At 32.6% G+C, this 22,917-nt stretch overlaps 1 protein-coding gene across 1 annotated transcript in view; it reads left to right on the top strand.

Annotated features, from left to right (window-relative positions):
• Window positions 1-22,917, top strand: part of LRRIQ1 (leucine rich repeats and IQ motif containing 1) — a 235,094-nt gene that overhangs the window by 59,912 nt on the left and 152,265 nt on the right. The window contains exons 10-12 of the mRNA XM_004389266.2: window positions 12,276-12,469; window positions 13,020-13,147; window positions 17,980-18,053. Coding sequence (XP_004389323.2) covers window positions 12,276-12,469; window positions 13,020-13,147; window positions 17,980-18,053 — 396 coding nt within the window. The remainder of the gene's footprint in view (window positions 1-12,275; window positions 12,470-13,019; window positions 13,148-17,979; window positions 18,054-22,917) is intronic.

The raw sequence follows: 22,917 nt of genomic DNA, 5'->3' as shown, positions 1-22,917 counted from the left end.
GTTTGGTTTGGTGTTTTTTTACTCTAAATGTGTAGCACTTTGAGATCTCAACATAATGTAGGGTGGGAAGCATTAGACATCTAACTCAGAGGAGGACTCTGGAGTCCAAATTTTGACTCCTTTGTCCATCCTATTCCAAAACTAGATGAGTGAATACAGGCAAGTTATTTAATTTCTCTGAGTCTTAGTTCCTTTATTTGTGACATAAAGGTGATTTCATATTATTGAGAAAGAAGCTTAAAAAACAATATTTTAAAGCACTTTATAGCACTTTCTCTTCACTACCTTTTCAACTCTTTAGTGCCTTAAGCATATTATCTATTTTGGCATTTTTTCTAGTGCTCCACAGAAGAATTGCTTTTCATTACCTGGTTTATTGTTACTGGAAACAGAAAACCTGTGCTTCATTTTTTGTTTTATCCCCCTCTCCTCTCTGGCCAACTTTTGGGTTGACTTTTTTTTTTTTTTCATTTCCTTTTCTTCTCACTTCCCTTGGAAGCTATATACTTTATTCTGATTTAATGGTTACCATAGAAATTATAAAATACATTATTAATTTATCTCAAATTGATGATATTTTTAACTCATCTCTACTGCTTTATATGTTTGTTATTCAGAATTTTAAACGTATTTTTATTTTACTCTGTAAGACATTATTAATTTATACAAAGTTTTATTATACTTTAACTCACATTTGTTACTTTTTTACTCTTTATTTCTTTTTACACTTTACATCTTGTATCACTTTTCTTCCTCCTGATATTGATCTTTTAGAATTTCCTCTAATGAGATAACTGTTTTGTAGAAGACTTATCAAATTTTGTGTGTCTATAAATGTCTTTAACACTCATATATAAATCATAGTTTAACTGGGTGTATTTTTCTAAATTGGAGCTTATTTTATTTCAGTAATTTGCAGGCATCATTCCATTTTTTTTACTTTAATTGTTGCTGTTAAGAACTCTACTTCAGTGAAATTTTTGGAACTCTATGAGTCTTTTCTCTCTTTTAAAGATATCATTTCTCTGTTGTTGTTAATGCACTTTTACTCTAGGTATGGATTTCTTTTTAATTCATATTACTTGGAGTTTGTTGCAATTCATGAATAGGTGGATTGCCTTTTTTTTATTTTTTTCTCAATTGTATTTGGATATTTGTCAGCATTATTGCTTCAGATGTTTTTTCCTCATTTTGCTTTCACCCTCTCAAACACTAGATAGATATTTTAGATCTCCTGGCTCTAGCTTCTGTATTTCTTATATGCTATCTCTCTTTCTTTCTCTGGGCTGTCTCTAGTTGATTTATGTATATTTGGTTATTTCTATATGCCAGTTGACAGATTCTTACCTATTATTAATCCAGGACATTAAGTTTTTAATTTCATTTACCTCTAATTTCCATGTGGTTCTGATTCTGCTACCTTTTGTTGTTCCTGCTAACTCTTAATTATGACACCTTATTTCATTGTGTATTTTGTGTGATTTGTTTTGAGGGGGTCAACAATTCATTTTTCTTGGAAATTTTCTTAAATCTGGGACAAAACTTTATTCTCTAGAGAAACTTATTTAGAAGCCTGGTGACACAAATGAACTAGAATCATTTACACTAAATTTTTGATAGAGGCTTTCTGACCTCTGTTAGAGTGAATTTGAGCTGCAGACCTATGGGAGGGACAGCTTTTGTTTATTATTTTGCACAGGGAATTCTCCCCTCCCCCCACCCTCCATACCCACTGTGTACTGAGTTTTAAGACAGACTGTTTAATTTCCTATTCTCTAGTTAGGTGTAGCTAGTAGGGATTGCAGTTTTATGTGCCATTGTCTGTTATAATTGCCTACCTTAGATGACCATTTGGGTTTTGTCTCCTCACCCTGTGAAGCTTTAGAAATTGATCTTCATGTTCATCAGACTTAACAAATTTCCTCATGTTGAAAACTGTCTTTACTGTTCTGCTTGTCTCTTTTTGCCTATCTTAATTATTTATATTTTGGACTGTGATTTTTTTACTTTGTTAACAGCTCATTTAGACAGATTTTTTTTTAAATGAACACACATTGTTTTTAGTTATTTTGAGAGGTAAGGAAGATAGGGCTATCTGACCAGAAATTTCTGGAAATAGATTTTTTTCTTTTAAGTAGCTTTAAAGTTACACCATTAATACATGCTTATTGTCTAAAAATTATAATGTAAGATGATAAAATAATAATATATAATATTGCCATTCAGATACAGCCTGTATTGATGAGTTTTCCAGATTTTTTTTAATCCATTAAAAAAAATTGTTGTTGTTGTGAGGTGCCGTTGAGTCGGCTCTAACTCATAGCGACCATAGACACAATAGAATGAAAAGCTCCTGGTCTTGCATCATCCTCACAATTGTTGCTATGTTTGAGCCCATTGTTGCTGCCACTGTGTCAATCCATCTCGTTGAGAGTCTTCCTCTTTTTTACTGACCCTCTACTAAGCATGATGTTATTCTCTAGGGACTGGTCCCCACTTATAACATGTCCAAAGTACATGAGATGAAGTCTCACCATCCTCACTTCTGTGGAGTATTCTGGCTGTATTTCTTCCAAGACAGATTTGTTTGTTCTTCTGGCAGTCCATGGTATATTCAGTATTCTTTGCCAATGCCATAATTCAAAGGCATCAGTTCTTCTTCAGTCTTCCTTATTCATTGTCTAGCTTTTGTATGCATATGAAGTGATTGGAAATGCCATTCCTTTATAATTTTCTTTATTCATTTTTAAAAAATTGTGACTATTTTACATGTTAGTAATTAAATTTTTTTCTAGGTGAATTTATCACGTGAAAGATATTTGAAAACAGGAACCCCATTTTGTACCATTTTTCTATTTTCCTTAGCACACAACACAGTTGTGGGAATAGAACTAGTCTCTGATGAGTTGTACATCACAGGTAAAGCTATTTGAAGAAAAATAGGTTTTCATATTTGTAGTGGAAATGTGAAAAATATAACTGGTTTATATCCATTAACATGTAGAACATTATGCTTATTGTTGAAATTAGAAAAAGTATTACATACCACTATTAAGAAAACAAAACTTTTCTAAATATCACAAACACCTGAATATAAATCCAAAAATTTCTGAAGAACAACAAATGTAAAATAGAAAACAAAATATCCTCATATATGCAGGAGACATGTTATATGAAAACAAATTGATCAAAGTAAGAAATTCTTTGAAATGAACATAATTATAACTATTCAGCCAATGATGCCTACTTTTCCTATATAAAAATCATCTATGTGTGAATTACTGGTTGGAAGCATTCATTTTCAATTTGATTACAATTTAGTAAGCTAGTGACATAACATTCAAAAATTTATGAAAGCATTGCTAAACAATACCCATTGCAGTCAAGTCAACTCTGACTCAGCGACCATATAGGACAGAGTAGAACTACCCCATAGGGTTTCCAAGGAGTGGCTGGTGGATTTGAACTGCTGATCTTTTGGTTAGAGCCTGAGCTCTTAAACACTGTGCCACCAGGGCTCCTAGAGAAGGAAAATAGTCTTCATTTCAAAATTTTAGACTACCTGTTGGCTTCCTTACCTTAAGGATGATATTATTATCACATTTACACTTTCTTCCACTTCCTTCCACTTCCTTTCTCTTCTACCTCGGTTTTGTCAGTTATAGTATCTTTTTTTGTGGTTGTTGTTTAGCAGTTTAAGATATTCACTTTTGAGTAATCTATTTCAGACTCTGCCTATGAACTCCTCTTTAAGAACATAGAATAAATTATTCACACTTTCTCTGACCTTCTTTACCCCTTGCAATTTTTGTTATTCATATCAGGATTTATGACTTTTACCTACTCTATCCATATATCCTATAACACTATTAGATCTGTATGAAAATTGATCACCATCAGTTCTTTTTATAACAACTTCTCTTTTCATCTGTTGCTTGTCTGAATTACATAGTTCATTAACTTTTTTAAAAAATACATTGTTTTCCAAAGATGGGCTAATTGCTAATTGCTAATGGATGCTATATTCCCTGAATTCTTTTATGTTTAAAAATACTTGTCAGCTGCCTTCATGTTTGAATAAGAATGTAGCTGTGTGTTCTAGTTTTAAGTTATAATTTCTTTCACTTAGCACATTGTGGAAATTGCCCCCATTGCTATAGGAAACCCTCAGTGAAATGGATTAACACAGTGGCTGCAACAGTGGGATCAAGTATAGAGACGATTGTGAAGATGGTGCAAGACCAAGCAATGTTTTATTCTGATATACATAAGGTCACTATGCATTGGAGCCTACTGGATGACATCTGACAACAAAAACAACTTGATTTCTCTCTCTTCGTAACTGATATCTAACTAGATAACTCAATAATATTTTCCTTGATATTATTGGTAACTTAACCAAGAAACATCTTATTGTCAATCAATTTATTTTTTCTTGGAACTTAATGTCCTTTTCAAAGTAAGATTATGATATGACTTTATTTCTGGAAAATTTTGTTTTTTATATGTTTGAAAACTTTTTAGGTTTGCTTCTATTTTTCTGTCATTGATGATCCATATTTTGGTTTTCCTGCATGTTGATTATTATTTCATTAATTGATTTAATCTATATCTTTTTTTCTTCTACTTCACCTTTTAATTAAATGTGATTATCTCCTCTTTGAGGGCAATTCAGTCTTTAGCTCTGTATTCTGTACAATGTTGTTCCCAAATTACTTATTATTTCCGATATGGTATTATTTTGGTCCATTTGTTTACCTAGTTCCATTGTTTTAATGTCTTTGAGTTCTTGTTATATTAACTAAAAAAAAAAAAAAAAAAAAAAAAAAACCATTGCTGTTGAGTCAATTCTGACTCATAGTGACCCTATAGGACAGAGTAGAACTGCCCCACTGGGTTTCCAAAGAGTGGCTGGTGGATCTGAACTGCAGACTTTTTGGTTAGCAACTATAGCTCTTAACCACTGCACCACCAGTGCTCCTCTTATTGTATTAAGTTTCTTTAAAATGTTCTTCTATAACCCAAAGCGTTCTGAACATATTTTCTTCTTTCTGGAATTATGGTTTCTTCAGAATAGAATACTTACTGATTTAGTTACATATTACTTAGAAGAAAACTATCCCCAAACCTAGCAATTTAAACAATAAACATTTATTACCTCACATTTTCTGTGGGTTAGGAATCTGGGAGCAGTTTAGTGGCTTAGGGTCACTCATGAAGTTGCATTCAGACTATCAGCCAGCACTGTTGTCCTCTTAAGGCTCATGAAGCTGAATGATCTGCTTCCAAGCTCTCACACATGGTTGTTCGCAGGCCTCAGTTCCACACATTTTTTAGATGCCTTCGTTTCTCTTTCTCTTTAGCCTAATTTTTAAGTTATGTAATCAAAATATGTTTTTAAAAATGTTTGCTTTTTTGAAATGCGTGAATGCATGTTTCCCCCTTGCTGTTATATTTTGGCCAGTGTTGTAGATATCATACCGAATCTCCTATTTACCATTTTGGTAAATTTCCTTTAAATATTTCATCTTAAAATTTAAAACATATGTCTTCTTGTCTGTGTACAGCATTCTCCCACTTTGGCTATAATAAACCCTTATGGTGCAAATGGTCAACATGCTGTGCTGCTAACCAAAGGTTGTAGGTTTGAGTCTACCCAGAGGTGCCTCGGAAGAAAGTCCAAAGCGATCTACTTAAAAAAAAAAAAGTCAGCTATTGAAAGCCCTATGGAGCACAGTTCTACTTTGACAAATATGAGGTCATTGTGAGCAAGACTCAAAATGAGAAGAATCAGCTGCAAACATCCATTAATAATCAGAATGTGGAATATATGAAGTATGAATCTAGGAAAATTTGAAATCATCAAAAATGAAATGGAATGCATAAATTTCGATATCCTAATCATTAATAAGCTAAAATGGACTGGTATTGGCCATTTTGAATCAGACAATCATATTGTCTACTATTCCAGGAATGATAAATTGAAGAGAAATGACATCACATTCATTGTCAAAAAGAACATCTCAAGCTCTATCCTGAAGTACAATACTGTCAGTGATGAGATAATATCCATATGCCTACAACGAAGAGCAGTTAATATGATTATTATTCAAATTTACATACCAACTATGCCAAAAATGAGGAAACTGAAGATTTTTAACGAACTCTGCATTCTGAAATTCATCAAACATGCAATCAAGATGCATTGATAATTACCGGCAATTGGAGTACAAAAGTTGGAAATGAAGAAAGGTTGGTAGTTGGAAAATATGGCCTTGGTGATAGAAACGACACCAGAGATTGCATGATAGAATTTTGCAAGACAAATGACTTATTCATTGCAAATACCTTTTTTTCAACAACATAAATGATGACTATACATGTGGACTTCATAGGATGGAAAACATAGGAATCAAATCAACTACATCTGTGGAAGAGAATGAAAAAGCTCAATATCATCATCAGTCAGAACAAGACCAAGGGCCGACTGTGGAACAGACCATCAATTGTTCATATGCAAGCTCAAGTTGAAGCTGAAGAAAATTAAAACAAGTCCACTAGAGCCAAAGCACAACCTTGAGTATATCCCACATGAATTTAGAGATCATCTCAAGAATAGATCAGATGCCTTGAACACTAATGACTGAAGACCAGAAGATTTGTGGGATGACATCAAGGACATCATACATGAAGAAAGCAAGAGGTTGTTAAAAATACAGGAAAGAGAGAAAAGACCAACATGGATGTCAGAAGAGACTCTGAAACTTGATCTTGAATGTAGAGAAACTCAGGCGAATGGAAGAAATGATGAAGTAAAAGAGCTGAACGGAAGATTTCAAAAGATGACTCAAGAAGACAAAGTAAAGTTATTATAATGAAATGTGCAAAAACCTGGAGTTAGAAAACCAAAGGGAAGAACACACTAGGCATTTCTTAAGCTGAAAGAACTGAAGAAAAAATTCAAGCTTCAAGTTGTGATATTGAAGGATTCTATGGGCAAAATATTGAACGATGCAGGAAGCATCTAAAGAAAATGGAAGGAATACACAGAGTCACTGAACCAAAAAGAATTGAATTCAACCATTTCAGCAGGTGGCATATGATCAAGAACTTACAATAATGAAGGAAGAGTCCAAGTTGCAATGAATCCATTGGCCAAAAACAAGGCTGCAGGAATTGACAGAAGACCAATTGAAATGTTTCAACAAACAGATGCAGCACTGTTATATGTCGAGAAATTTAGAAGACAGCTACCTGGCCAACCAACTGAAAGATAGCCATGTTTGTGCCCATTCCAAAGAAAGATGATCCAAAGAATGTGGAAGTTATCAAACAATAACATTAGTATCACATGCCAGTAAAATTTTGCTGAAGGTAATTCAAAAACAGTTGCAGCGATACATCAACAGGAACTGCCAGAAATTCAAGCCAGATTCGGAAGAACATGTGGACCAAGGGATATCATTGCTGATGTCAGATGTATCTTGGCTGAAAACTGAGAATATCGGAAAGACGTTTACCTGTGTTTTATTGACTGTGCAAAGGCATTTGACTGTGTGGATCATAACAAATAATGGATAACATTGCGAAGAATGAGAATTGCAGCACACTTAATTGTGCTCATGAGGAACCGGTGCATAGACCAAGAGGCAGTCATTTGAACAAAATGAGGGGATACTACATGGTTTAAAATCAGAAAAGGTGTGTGTCCGGGTTGTATCCTTTCCACATAGTTATTCAGTCTGTATGCTGAGCAAATAATTTGAGAATCTGGACTATATGAAGAAGAACCCAGCATCAGGATTGGAGGAAAACTCATTAACAACCTTCAATTATGCAGATAACACAACCTTGCTTGCTGAAAGTGAAGAGGTCTTGAAGCACTAACTGATGAAATCAAAGACTACAGCCTTCAGTATGGATTATACCTCAAAATAAAGAAACAAAAAATTCTCACAACTGGTCCAACAAACAACATCATGATAAACAGAGAAAAGATTGACGTTGTCAAGGATTTCATTTTACTTCCGTCCACAGTCAACGCTCATGGAAGCAGCAGTTAAGAAATCAAAGGACGTATTGGATTGGGCAAATCTGCTGCAAAAGACTCTTTAAAGTGTTTATAAGCAAAGAGGTCACTTTGAGGACTAAGGTGCCCCTAAGCCAAGCCATGGTATTTTCAGTCGCCTCATATGCATGCGAAAGCTGGACAGTGAAGAAGGAAAACCAAAGAAGAATCAATGCCTTTGAATTATGGTGTTCACGAGGAATATTGAATATACTATGGACTGCCAGAAGAATGAACAAGTCTGTCTTGGAAGAAGTATAGCCAGAATGCTCCTGGGAAGTGAGGATAGCGAGACTTCGTCTCACCTACTTTGGGCATGTTAACAGGACAGAACAGTCCTTGGAGAAAGACATCATACTTGTTAAAGTAGAGGGTCAGCAAAAAAGAGGAAGACTCTCAACAAGATGGATTGACACTGTGGCTACAACAATGGGCTCAAACATAGCAAAGATTATGAGGATGGCACAGGACCAGGCAATGTTTCCTTCTGTTGTACACAGGGTCACTATGAGTTAAAAGCTACCCAACAGCACCTAAAAAACAAAAACAAAACAGGAGTCAGAATCGAACTCAACAATAACTGGTAAAATGATGAAATGATAGATAACAGCATCAAGTTTTTCCTTACTTTTCAATACTTCAGTTCTTTACCCACTTTTTTCTTGTTCATCAGGATTGGAATAACAGTTCTCTTCAGTATTTGGTCTGTATTTTTTTCCCTACATATATGTGTATATATATATATATATATATATTACATTATATATTACAAAAGGAGTACATTCTCATTTAAAAACTCGAACAATAGAGTATACAATGTTAACAGTGAAAATATATCTGTCTGCTTACCACTTCTCTCTCTTACTTTACAGGGGTAACCAGTGTTAACAGTGCTTATGAATCTTTCCAGACCTTGTTCTACGCAGTACAAACATAGATATGTAGATTTAGATTTAAGTATACCTAGTAGCTAAATGGAAACCCTGGTGGCGTAGTGATTAAGAGCTATGGCTGCTAACCAAAAGGTCAGCAGTTCAAATCCACCAGGCGCTCCTTGGAAACTCTATGGGGCAGTTCTACTCAGTCCTATAGGATCGCTATGGGTCGGAATCAACTCGATGGCAGTAGGTTTTAACGGGTTAGTAGCTAAATGGTACTTAGGTTGCACATATCGTTTTGCACTTGACTGCTATATTTATTTTATGGATACTTCATAATTTATTCCTTTATCGATAGGCATTTAACTTATTTCCATTTCTTTGTATTTCAAATAATACAGCAAGGAACACCTCTATATACTACTTTATAGTTGGGTGGGTATTACTGTGTAATGGATTCCTAGAAGTAGAAATGTTAGGTCAAACATCCCTCTATACTCTGAGGCTTCAAAGCATGGTTAGTCCATGAGATGATCCACTCTAACAGATTATTGAATAGACTAATCCTACCTTCTCTGTAGATTGAGTGAAAATCATCTGCTTTTAAAATATGAAATTAGCTGATTAGCTTTATTTGATTCTTCCTAGCCTAATATGTCTCACACTGATAGTTGTTTCTAACAAATACAACCCTCAGGTGGAAGTATGTCTACCATGTTCTAGCAACAGCCAGGAGGTCATCATGTCACAATGGACCCAGGAAAGGGGTCAGTAGTAGAGAATGAGTTCAGGGAGGTAATGAGAAGTAGATAACATAGAGTCTTGTATACCATTTTAAGGATTTTGGAGGCTCTTTTCTTCATTATCAGTAATCTGATAAGTAGTTAGCAGTCATTGTCTCCACTTTCACTGCACTGTGGCTTCTATCCTGATTACTCCACTGACTTTTTTGTGAAAATCTTCAACTGATTCATCATTTCTAAAGCACTGCCTTACTCCTTTGCCAACTCTGCCTGACACTTTTGACCATATGTAATTTAATGTACATAAAAATACCTTGGATACTTTAAAGTTTATATATTATTTTAATTTTATTCATACTGACTACTTCATCTCAGAATTCTGTTTACCTTTTCCTTTTGTAGCGTAATTCTCTCCCAGTTATTCTCCTGCTTTATCTGCTGTTCTATTTCAGCCTCCTCTACCAAATTGTTTACCTTTCCTCAGTGTGTAACCTACTGTTTCATTTTTGGTTCTCTCCTTGAGTGATTCTTGAAAAGTTGCACAAATGAATTCTACCCCCGCCCCCACCATTTCTAAATAAGTTAATAGAAAACTGTATGTCAGATTAGTGCTGTAAAGCTTAAGAGAAATATGCATGACTTATAAAAATATTAAACCTATGAAAGGTGGCTTAAAATGTTTCAATATTTAATAAAAGATATTTTATTTTTAGACAACTACTAATTTATATTGATAAGTATTTTCTTCTATCTGGAATGCCCTTTATCTCCTTAAGTGAGTAAATTGATATTCATCAGATATGGTCATAAAGTTTACTAAATTCTGAAGTACTTTCTATTTCTGCAGACTTTAAATTACATTGTAGCTAATATGTATTTATTGTTATTATGTAATATAGCATTTCTAATTTGTTAAAATTGACAATATGTAATTAATCTGTTTTATTTTTACTTAGCCCAAAATTTGATAAGGCAGAAAATTTATGCCCTAATAATACCAGTTGACAGTGTTCTCTGCCATAATGGCTATTTTACATTACAGGAAAATACCAATACATTTATCCTAGAGAAAAGCTTAAAAATGGAAGATTACTGGCTGAATTTGAATTTCAGTTTCTCTTCTACAGGTCTTCTAAGCATTTTTCTGCTTCTCTTTGATATCACATAATTTCTCATTATAAGAAAAGAATACTTTTTAACATAAACCATTCTTTTTATGAGAAATAATCATCGATAACATTAACTTACTCTATTTGACTTGAATTATTAGAGATCCAGCATTTTCAAAATATAATTTTCTTAAAATGTATCTCTATGAAATATTTTTACAGTACACTCATAACCCTAACTATAATATTACCTGGATTTTTAAAATATGTTCCAGAATTAAATTTTCCTGTGAAATCTTGGTAATGTTACTTGATTCTTTCCTTTATTTCTTCATCTATAATACTAACCAACTTTCTGCTTTTCTTTTTGTAAAGCACAATATGTAATCAAAACAACAAATCTTGGGTTAAATGCTTTAAATTGTTCCAGGATGAAATTATTAATAAATTCTAGATATTAATTTAACATAATTTTATTTCTTTTAAGGATGATCTACATAAATTTATTATCAAATAACTTTTTGGTAAAATAACTCATCTATTTGAACATTCAATTGAAAAATATTTTCTGGGAGTTTGAGAAGAAAATCAGAATAAAGCTAGATTCTTCAGGATTTAACTTCAATGACCCCCATGTGTGCAGTCCTCACTGAAGACATTCTACTTACCAGTGCTTACTCTAGACCTCAAACTTTATTTCCAGTTTGTAGAATTTGCATATTCATACAACAGTATGGTACCTGTAGAGAACATATAACCTTATATCCAATCTAGATTTTTAATATTGTCCATAAACCTTTATAGATTTCTTCAGCATCTATTTCCAATGCTAACTTCTGACGGCTTATTTAAACAACTTTCTCAGTTTCTTTTTTATGACCACTGAGCTGTAGTTTCTAGACTTCCACTAATATTCTTTATAAAGCATCATATTGATTTTAAAGTTTATATGGACAAAAAGGCAGCCACTCATGACCATCTTGAAATACCTGAAGTATATGTTAATATTTCATTGGTTCTGATATGGTTGTGCATGTTTCTTTTGGGAATCTTAGATATTTCAATGGTAGTAAAATGGCAGTCCAATGTTACACATGCAACCTTAAGCAAGGATTTAAAATTCAAAGGCCCTGAAACTGAATTGAATTTTTTTTTTTTAAACAATCTTTTCTTTCTGGGTTCTGTTGTCCTTTGCAAACCGAAACATTCAGTGCTCAATATATGCCTTTTACTATATTGTTGACTTTACAACTGATATATTATTGTATCATTCAAAAATATATCCATCAGATGCAAGTTTAAATAATAACACATTTTATGAGATAAATTTTATCAGGAATTTGGGCTAAGTCTCCATTTGTAATTGTAAATATTGGGAAATATACAAATGTAACAATTTAGGAGAGAAAAACTGAAACTTCCTTCTGGAGCCTGGGAGAATGTATAATACAAGTGATCTTGAAAATTTTTCCTCCAGGTGGTTTAGAATCTTTGAAGAATCTTCAGCAACTAATTTTGGACCATAATCAGTTAATTAGTACAAAAGGACTTTCTGATACTCCTACCATTATATACCTGGATTGCTCACATAATCATCTAACTGAAGTTCAGGGCATTGCAAATTGTGGATTGCTCCAAGTTTTGAAGTTACAGGGAAATTATCTAAGTGAGGTAATTGCTTTGGATTGATTTCTGTGATTAATATTTTTCTTTTGATAAAATATTAACCACACATTTTAAAAGCAATGCTGAATAATTTCTGGGGTTTGTTCTTTGTTTTTTTTTTTTTGGTTCATCAGCTGCATTTGACTTAGAATTTACTATATTGCATACTTTTCTCTATTTAAAAAACGCTGAACACTGTTACAATGTTTTCTTAATGAATCTACTCTAGCATTAGCATTTTCATAATGATAAAGTATAATAAATCATGGCATTTTGATTATATTTCAGTACACTAGTGGGACCAAATTTATCTATTAAGAAATTCTAATTACAATTAGCCATGAAGTATCTTTTATAAAAAAGCTAATTAAAACATTATGAAGTTAATTATTAGAAATTTTACTCATACAAACAGTCTCATTATATTATACTTTGAATTACAGTGAAGCTTACTGTAAAATATCTATTTTTTTTTTGTTAGGTTTTATACTTTTTAATTTGGTTAAGTGATGAAATATTTTGTTTAATATAACTAATGAAGCAAATTTAAATATAGCTTCCATCACTGGAGAATCATGTTCTACTAAGAGAATTGCACTTGGATGATAACAGCATTTCAACTGTGGAAGCATTTTCTTCATACTGGCTGCCTTTACTACAAAATCTTACTGTCTCTCAAAACAGGTAAAAATATACTTTGCTTAAACAATAAATGCAGTGAATGGTAGCATAAAATAAACTTGTATAGTTTGTCATGCTCATAAACAACCAGAAAATCTGTTGGGTTTTTCCAGTAAAAGTGCATCACAATAAATTAGTACATCAGTTAGAAAAATAACTTTATAGAATTTTAAAGCTTAAAGTAGTGTATTGATGTGCCCTAAAATATTAGTACAGTGTTAATTGTCAATTGATTCTCCTCATTTTGTTTTTTCTCAAAGATGCACTTGTAGAGAGCTCTTAGGGTAGGTTTGTTTATATTTGTAAAGAATATAGTCCTTGGAAAATACAGGAGGTAGTTAATTTAATTCAGAAGGATGTCTCATTCTCTCAAATGGTACTTATTAAGTCCTGGAAGAGTGAGTTTTAAGCTGCTCTCAACTTGCATGTCTTTTTGTAACTGTTAAGATTGATTTAAATTTGATTTCCCTAAAGATCTAAAGTAATACTTAAAAAAAATACCTTAATGTTAAATTGAAATGGGTACCTGCCACAGAAGATCCATTTGAGACCACCAAACATCTGGATTGTTGCAGAGAATAACTGTCTAAAACCAAAACCGGAGGGCAATATATGTGTCTTCCTCTGCTTAATATTTCATTGAGACCTATTCAGCCTAATACGATTAATTTGTTCATCAAAGGCACATGGAGTAGGGGAAAGGAACCACCTTTAGTAAGATATTGCTTGTTTGAGTTACACAATTCTAGCAAAATAAGGAGCAAGGACACCAAACTTTAATATATATGTATTCTAAAAATATGTAAAATTAACTCTCAATCTCTACCACAGTTGTGCCCATCTTTTGAGCATGCATGTCTCAAATAATTTAAATTCCACCTATTAAACTTTGAAAAATAGAAAATTGAATCTGTGTTAAAAAACTCCCTTAAATTGTTTTAATCATATCTAAAATATGGAAGTTTATGTGTATGTTTAAAAGTACATTTATTCCCTGAGCCAGCTTCATCAGGTAACACTTTTTAAGTAATTTGGGCCATCCAGAAATCCTCTGGCTCTTTTCAGAATATTTCCCGGGCCAGAAATACAGTTCAAAATAAAATCCTCAGCTATGTTTTGGACATCTACAATAAATCACTTAGTTATTGACTTACATAGTTTGTATTACATAGAAGGAGCTCTTCATCCATATTAATTAAACTTAATGAAATTTAGTGAAGCACATTTATTAGAGAGATTAGAAAATATTTAAATCAAGAATATTAAAAAAAGCTTCTAATTCCTTTGGGCAATTTAAATAATCTATAAAAGACATTATCTTTCTTAAAATTAAAATTTATATTAACTGATACACTAGTTGCTCTATTAATCTGATATGACTTGTTGCTCATATTAGTCCAATATAACGAGGAATTATATAAATTAGAGCATAAAAAATTATTTTATAATTGATAGCAGTAATTGGGATACTAAATCTAAATGATCCTTGTTTATAATTTTATTTGCTTTGCCTTATAACAGTTAATATCGAGGCGGTACTGCAGTATTTTAGGGAATACAAAAATGAATGATATACATCCTTATCCTCAAAGAACTCTTAGCAATATAGGAACTTTATCTTTCAAGCTTTTCTACACAAAAAAGTGAAATTATTCTGTAATATATACGATTTTGAATTTTTTAATAATACTTTCACTTATATATGAATATATTCTTTGTGGGTTTCTCAAAGCTCTTTGAAACATGTAATCTCCCATTTCTGAGAGGATGAATGGAGAAGGCTTGTGAGAATCATTGAAATGTGATAGAAATGGACAGGCAGAGTAGTTACATAATTTCTTGAAGTCATGATGTAAAAATAATCTTTAATTTTAATGCCATTAGCAGTAGAATGTATTCATCTTACATGAAGCTTTTACTTGTGCATTGGCTTTTTCAGAACCATATCATGTTTGGACTTTGATAAAACTCAAAGTCAGTAGATTTGGGTTTGAGTTTTAGGTCCACAATTTATTGGTTAGTTGATCTTGAACAACTCTGTCCTTACTATCTGAGCCTCAATTTTCTCTCATGTAAAGTGATAATAATACCTACCTCATAGACTGTATGGGATTTTAATGATGATCCGAAAAGAAAATATGTGTAACTATATACAGTGTTATAAACCTGACAAGAATTCTTTAAATGTAATATTTTAATTTGCAGTGTTTGGTATGGCTTTTCAATTGCATATATTTTTCTTTTAATTTTTTTTTAAATTTTTTAATTTTCTTTTAATAGTATTTTCATCACAAGGAAGAGATTCTGTTCATATACTTTTGTTCCAACAAATAAAATTCATAAAAGGAATGATATTTAGTACATATTGTTTGAAATACTTGTTTCATCCTGACTCCTGCTTTAATTTTTGTTAGAACATGTGACTTTTAAGTTTGACTTAGCGGAGTTCTGACTTGAAGACTTTGCAGCTTCATAAGGCTTTCCACTTCCAGTGAGACACTAAATAGGAGCAGAAAGTGGAAACTATTACCATTGGCTGCTCATTGTACAAATCTTTGGCTTTTTGTCGTCTTTGAAATTTATATCTTTTTTATGCCCAGGGCTAATGTGACAAGGTCAAATGGTATTAGGTTTTCACTAATGTCCTTTGTCTTTCTGGTTTGAATTTTCTTGGAGAAAATATACACAGAATGTCAGTAAAAGGAAAAGTTATAGAGTTTTTTTTTTTTTTTTTAGATTCTACTATTAGGTTTCCAGCATTCTAATGAGGCAAATGAATAACGAGTTGTTTGATTAAAGTTTCAAAAAAAGAAAAAGAATGTGATTCTAAAAACATGGATATCTGAAAAGATAAAATTTTAGTTTTATAGAAATACTTGGCCAAATCAGATATTTTTTTTACTTGGATTGACTTTTGCAAAGAGAATTACTCATGATTTTTAATTCTAAAACTTCATTGGTTATTTCCGTTTAATGTCTCTGTATAACCTATATATCACCATTTAATCTATTGGTTTAAAAACATGAGATAGTCTGAAAAAGAGAGAAACTGTATTTTGAAGGCTATAATATACAGATATCTATTCTTTCAAAATTCTTTTAGTAAAATGGCAAACATTTGATATTAGAAAGATATTAAAGATACAACAGAAATAAGAATTTTCTCATCACCAAACGTGTTTATTAGAGTTATATTTTCACTTGAAGAATTTGACTTTATTACCTGTAATAATCCAGAACATGCTTAAGTAAGAAGTGTCATAAAATAAGGACTTAAATCCCTTAATTGCATATTGACAAAGTTTTAAAGTTTGGTTTTTTTTTTTTTTTTGTTGTTGTTGTCTTCCATTCTTTTTTCTTCTTTTTGATTATCTAGGGGGTATTTAGGCAAATTTTACTATTAAGTAGTATATATACAAATTACGAAGAACTGCGAATGGAATGACCAGTATTTTATTGTTTTTTCTCATATTATCTTGGATTTTTTTTTTTTCCTGGAAACTGTTTTTAAGAAATAGCATTGTATAGGTTTCATATGATAGTAATGTTGTACTTAGGATTAGTTACATTTAGAGGGATCTTCTTCCAGCCTTATTATTTAGTCTTTTTTTTTTTTTTCGGTAGTATCTTCTGTCTGCCAGTTAATGCAGAACAGGACAATACAAGGCAGAAGTCAAGGCTGTTACAAGGGTTAGTTTTGTGCCAGACCCCATGAGGTCTCCAGTCATAATGTTACTCTGTAGGCTTCTGACTTTAGAATAATAGTAGTTTTTTTTTTTTTTTTTTTTAATGGCAGGGGGTTGGTAGAAATAAAAAAGAATTCTGCCATGAGAACTGAGGGGACGATATAAAAAGTAGGAAAGCAAAAGAAGTGGAGATAAATGCTTACCTCTTTTTATACCAAAGATACTCCTTTAGCCTTTATTTTGAACAGATGAGTTTCTAACATGTACAGAGGATATTAGTTCAGAAGACTTGCAATTGTGGTGGGACTATATTTTATGCAAAGGAATTTTTGTCTTATTTAAAGATTCCTATCACCTGGCTTAGCTTTAATTTTTAATAGACTTGCCACAGAAGTTGGAAATCAAAATATTTTGAATATCACTTATGTTTTTTGCTTGAATATGGGTTATTAATGATAATTTATAACAGGAAATGATAGAAACTCTTAAAAGTGGAGGCAAGTTCATTATTATTATTATTGGAATATGCGTATAGTAGAATAAGGATACAAAATTGAAATATTAGTATATTTGTGCAAAATTTAAGTCATCAGTGTAAAACATTTTCTGTTATTGGGTCTTTGTATTCATTGTTTATATATTGAACATATTTCAAATTTAAAAATGCCTCCAGTGAGACTTTGAATACTTACAGTACTTAAAATGCTTTTAATATAGTAAATAGAACATTTTTTTCAATTAAGAAAAAACTAATGTCTTTAATCAGTTATACTGTTGAAAAATTAAAATAAGTGGTGATGTGTGTGTGTGTGTATTTTACCTTAAAGGATTAGGCTACGTAGTTGAGCTAGGAAGAAAATATAGAAATAATATAGTTTCTCTGTAAATTTGGCTTTTCAAAAAAGAAAACAATAGTAAAAACACTTATTTAAATAAATACATACTTATGATATTTATTATTGAAACTAGTCTGTGATAATTACTCTTTAAAATGAATAGAAATCTACAGAATAAATATTGCAGATTCCTATAATTACTGCATTTTCAGTAAGTACTGTTAATAAATGATAGTATTATTGTATAGGTACATTGATAATATTCAAGACATTTCATGTCAATTGTTTATGAATTTTATGTTTTTGTTTTCAGTTTAACAGAAATTATACCACTTTTTCATTTTATTTCTTTGGAAAAACTGGATGTCAGCAACAATTGTCTTTCTGGTAAGGTTAGAGTCATACATCTTTTAAAAAATAATAGGATTTTGAATTTTTGTTCCAAATATGGTAAAAGTTATTTAAATCCATAGATGTGTAAATGGTATTTACAAATAATAAATCTGTATAATAGGCATGCTGAAATACTTCAAAAGTTTTTTCCGCTTTTAAAATCATTTATTTCCATATTTTTCTGGTAGGCCTGGGCAATTATATTTTTATATAAAATCTATATACCTTTTATGTATGAAATAAATAGCCCAATCAAGATGAGTAAACAAACTTGTCAAACTTATTGACTCCTAACAGCTATGTTGTTATGTGCCATCGAGTTGGTTCCGACTCATAGTGACCCTATGCACCCCAGAACAAAACACTGCCCGGTCCTGTGCCATGCTCGTAGTCGTTGTTATGCTTGAGCCCATTGTTGCAGCCACTGTGTCAGTCCATCTCATTGAGGGTCTTCCTCTTTTTCACTGACCCTGTACTTTACCAAGCATGATGTCCTTCTCCAGGGACTGATCCCTCCTGACAACATGTCCAAAGTATGTAAGATGTAGTCTCGCCATCCTTGCTTCTAAGGAGCATTCTGGTTGTACTTCTTTCAAGATAGATTTGTTCATTCTTTTGGCGGTCCGTGGTATATTCAATATTCTTTGCCAACACGATAATTCAAAGGAGTCAGTTCTTCTTCGGTCTTCCTTATTCATTGTCTGGCTTTCACATGCATATGATGCAATTGAAAATACCATGGCTTGGGTCAAGCGCACCTTAGTCTTCAAGGTGACATCTTTGCCTTTCAACACTTTAAAGAGGTCTTTTGCCGCAGATTTGCCCAATGCAGTGCGTCTTTTGATTTCTTGACTGCTGCTTCCCTGGGTGTTGACATGGGTTCCTAACAGCTATAGACACCTATTAAAAGTTTCTTTATTAAATTAAATAATAATGAATTGATTTTGTTCACTAATAATATTTTTATCACTCCCCAAAAATTCCCCTGTCCCGTTCCCTGTCAATCTCCTCATACAGTCAAACTACAATTTTGAAATTTGTCATCATAGATTACATTTTTATATTAATGATATCTAGCAGTATGTTCTCTTTTGCCTATAGCTTTCTTTGCTCAGCATTCATGTGAGATTCCTGCATGTTATTTACATTAATAGGTCCTTTAGAAGAGTAATCCATTGTGTAAGTATACCACAATTTGTTTACCACTCTCCTGTTCATGGATATTTCAGTTTATATTTGGGGCTACTATGAATATAAAGTTCCTATGGAAAATTTTGTATTAAACTTTTTGTAAGGCGTATTTTTTTTTAATATTTTTTTTCTTGAATGAGTATGTAAGAAGATAATTGCTGGATGAAAGGGTAGGTGTTTAAGTTTAAATTCATAAGAAACTGACAAACTGTTTTCAAACATAGTTGTAACATTTTTTGCTGCCAGCAACAGTGTTTGAGAGTTCTTCTTGCTTCATTCTAGCAGGTGATATCTTATGGTGGTTTTAATTTGCATTTCCCTAACAAATAGTGATGCTTAGAATCTTTATAGATGCTTATTGGTGATTTGTGTATCTCCTTTTGTAGTATCCTTTTGTAGTATATATTTAAAAATTCTCCACTATAAAAATTTGGTTATTTTCCTTTTTCTTATTGATTCGTAGTAGTTCTTTGTATATTCTGCATGAATCACTTTGTCAGGTATGTTTCACAAATATTTTTGCCCAGCCTCTGTTTTGCTATAATAGGCATTGCTTTATTAATAGCATCTTTAGATGAGTAAAAGTTTTAAATTTTGATGAAGTTCAATTTATCAAATTTTTTATAGTTATTACCATCTGTGTCCTTTCTAAAATGTTTTCCACCATAACATTGAGAAGATGTTTTCCTATGCTGTTTCCCTATGCTGTCTTCTAGAAACTTTATACTTTTTGTTTTTACATTTAGGTCTATTATCCATCTCAAAATAATTTTTATGTATGGTGCGAGGTAGGGATTGAGTTTATTTATTTATTTTTCATATGGATAGCTAGTTGCTCCAGTAAAATTTATTGAACAGACTTTTTTCACCAGTGAATTACTTTGGTGTCTTTGTCAAAAATCAATTAACATTAAAGTACAGATCTGTGTCTGGACTCTGGTCTGTAATTTTTTTTTTGGTAACGTCCTTTTCTAGATTTTGTATCAGGGTTATGCTGTCCTTAGAAAATTATCAGGAAGTGCTCCCTCTATTTTCTGAAAGGGCTTATGTGGAATTGATATTAATTTTTTTTTAAACATCTGAGATAATTCAACTTTGAAACCATTGTGGCCTGGAGTTCTATTTTTGGGAAAGTTTAACTTATATAGGGATCTCTGGTGGCATGGTGGTTAAGTGCTCACCTGCTAACCAAAAGGCTGGTGATTGGAACCCATCAGCTGCTCTGTGGGGGAAAGATGTGGCAGTCTGCTTCTGTAAAGATTGCAGCCTTGAAAACCCTATGAGGCAGTTCTACTCCTCCTATACGATCACTGTGAGTTGGAGTCAGAATTTTTCCATGTAATCTAAATTATCAAAGTAGGTTGCTTATAACATTTCTTTATCATTTTAATGTTTATAGGAACTGTCATGATGTCCTCTCTTTCTGTCTTTATATTGGTAATTTGTGTTCTTTCTCTCAATTCTCTCTCTTTCTCTCTGTGTGTATCAGTGTTGCCGAGGGATTTGTCAGTTTTATAATAATTTCTAAGAACCATCTTTGGTGTTGTTGATATTCTCTATTGCTTGTCTATTTTCTATTTCATTGCTTTCTGCCTTTTATTATTTCTATGCTTTTACTTACTTTGAGTTTAATTTGTTCATCTTTTGTAGATTCTTTTGGTGGAAAGTTTTCATGTAAGTATTTTAAACCATGAATGTCCCTTTAAGCACTGTTTTATTTACATCCAACTAAGTTCGTGATTTTTACTTTTGTTATCATTCAGTTTAAATAATTTTCTAAATTGTATTTTGAGTTCTTCTTTTACCCATGGCTTATTTAGCAGTGTGTTATTTAATTTCTAAATATTTGGGCCTTTTCTACATAATTTATTGTTAATGCTTTCTAGCGTTTCCTTTTCTCTGCTGATATTACCTGTCATTTATTCTAACAGTACTTTCACTCTTTCGATATATTTATAATAACCCCAAAATGAAACCTGTTGCCATTGAGTCGATTCTGACTCATAGCGACCCTATAGGACAGAATAGAACTGCTCCACAGGGTTTCCAAGGAGTGGCTGGTGGATTCAAACTGCTGACCTTTTGGTTAGCAAGCTGCTTTAAATCCCTTGTCTGCTGGTTCCAACATTTGGTTTACTTCTGGGTCTTTTTCTATTAGCTGTTTTTCTCTTAACTATAGGTCATATTCTCCTACTTCTTAAAATGTCCAGTAATGTTAAACTGTATGTTTAACTTTGTAGATAATACAGTTTAGTGACTCAGGATATTGTTAGCTTACTTTAAAGAATGTTGAGTTTTATTCTGGCAGGCAGTTACATTACTGGTGGATAATTTTGTTTTTGTGAGGTCTAGTTTCATTCTCTAGTAAGACAGGTCATTTTGGTCTTCTATTCTTAGAGCATGCCCCCATCCCAAGGCATGGTCTTCACTCCTAATGCATAGTCTTTCTGAATTTATTGGAATCACCAAGCTGCTCAATTAGATCTCATTCTGACTGGGCTTCAACTCCAATGTCTTTTACAACTGTATGACCTTTTCATAAATCATCTGTTAGCCTTATAACAGATGATGTCTGCTAGGTTTTGCAGAGTTTTGCTATGTCAATATATAGCCCAGCCCTTATCCAAGGGCCTATATTTAATTACCACACAGACTTTTCCCTTCCACCTCACACACAGCTTCTCAGTATGAAAAGTGAGCATGATCATAGACTGATTGAGATGTTTACCTGTGTGCTTCCCTTCTCTCAGAGCAAGGCCTGCACTTAATAGTATTCATTGCTTGAAACAGGTGCTTCATATATATTCTCCAGTTTTATGGTGGTTTTCTGTGTGAGGGCAATTCTGGTAAAAATTACTCTGTCATGCACCATAGATATACCTACTACTTTTTTACTTTTGAAAAGATAATGCTGTTAAGTGCTGTTGAGTTTATCTTGACTCATAGCAACCCAATGTTATCGAGTAGAACTGCCCCATAGGGTTTTCTATGCTGTAATCTTTTAGCACAGTGGTTAAGTGCTCAGCCACTATCCAAAAGGTCAGCAGTTCAAGCCCACCAGTTACTCCACAGGAGGAATACGCAGCAGTCTGCTTCCGTAAAGACTTACGGCCTTGGAAACCCTATGGGGCAGTTCTACTCTGTCCTGTAGGGTCTCCATGAGTCAAAATCAACTCGACAGCAACAGGTTTCATTTGGGGTTTGATTTAATCTTTATAGGAGTAGCTAGCTAGATCTTTCTTTCATGGAGCTCCTGGGTGGTTTCAAACCACCAACCATTCAGTTAGCAGGCAAAAGGTTAGCCATTATGCCACTAGGGCCCCTTGGAAAGATAATAGTTCCATGTAATTCTGCTTAGGTATATGTTCAATTTTACTACTTTTCTTTTTACTTTAGATTACACTTCTTCCGATTTTGTGCTTACAATCTTCCAAGAAATATTCTAAGCCCTGATACATTACCTGAACTTATCTTGACCCTGTAGAATAGGTATGAACCTGAATGTTAAGGCAGTTATATCATTTGCATAAGTTCACACAGCTGCTAAATTGTAGAAACAGGTATTCTGACTAGGGAATCTATATTTTTAACTCAATGCCCATCAAAAACCAAACCCAATGCTGTCGAGTTGATTCCAACTCATAACAACCCTATAGGACAGAGTAGA

This window comes from Trichechus manatus, unplaced genomic scaffold (genome assembly GCF_000243295.1).
Source record: "Trichechus manatus latirostris isolate Lorelei unplaced genomic scaffold, TriManLat1.0 scaffold00238, whole genome shotgun sequence".
Taxonomy (NCBI): Eukaryota; Metazoa; Chordata; class Mammalia; order Sirenia; family Trichechidae; genus Trichechus; species Trichechus manatus.
The sequence above is the reverse complement of the archived record's forward strand: the minus strand, read 5'-3'. Positions and strand labels throughout refer to the sequence as shown.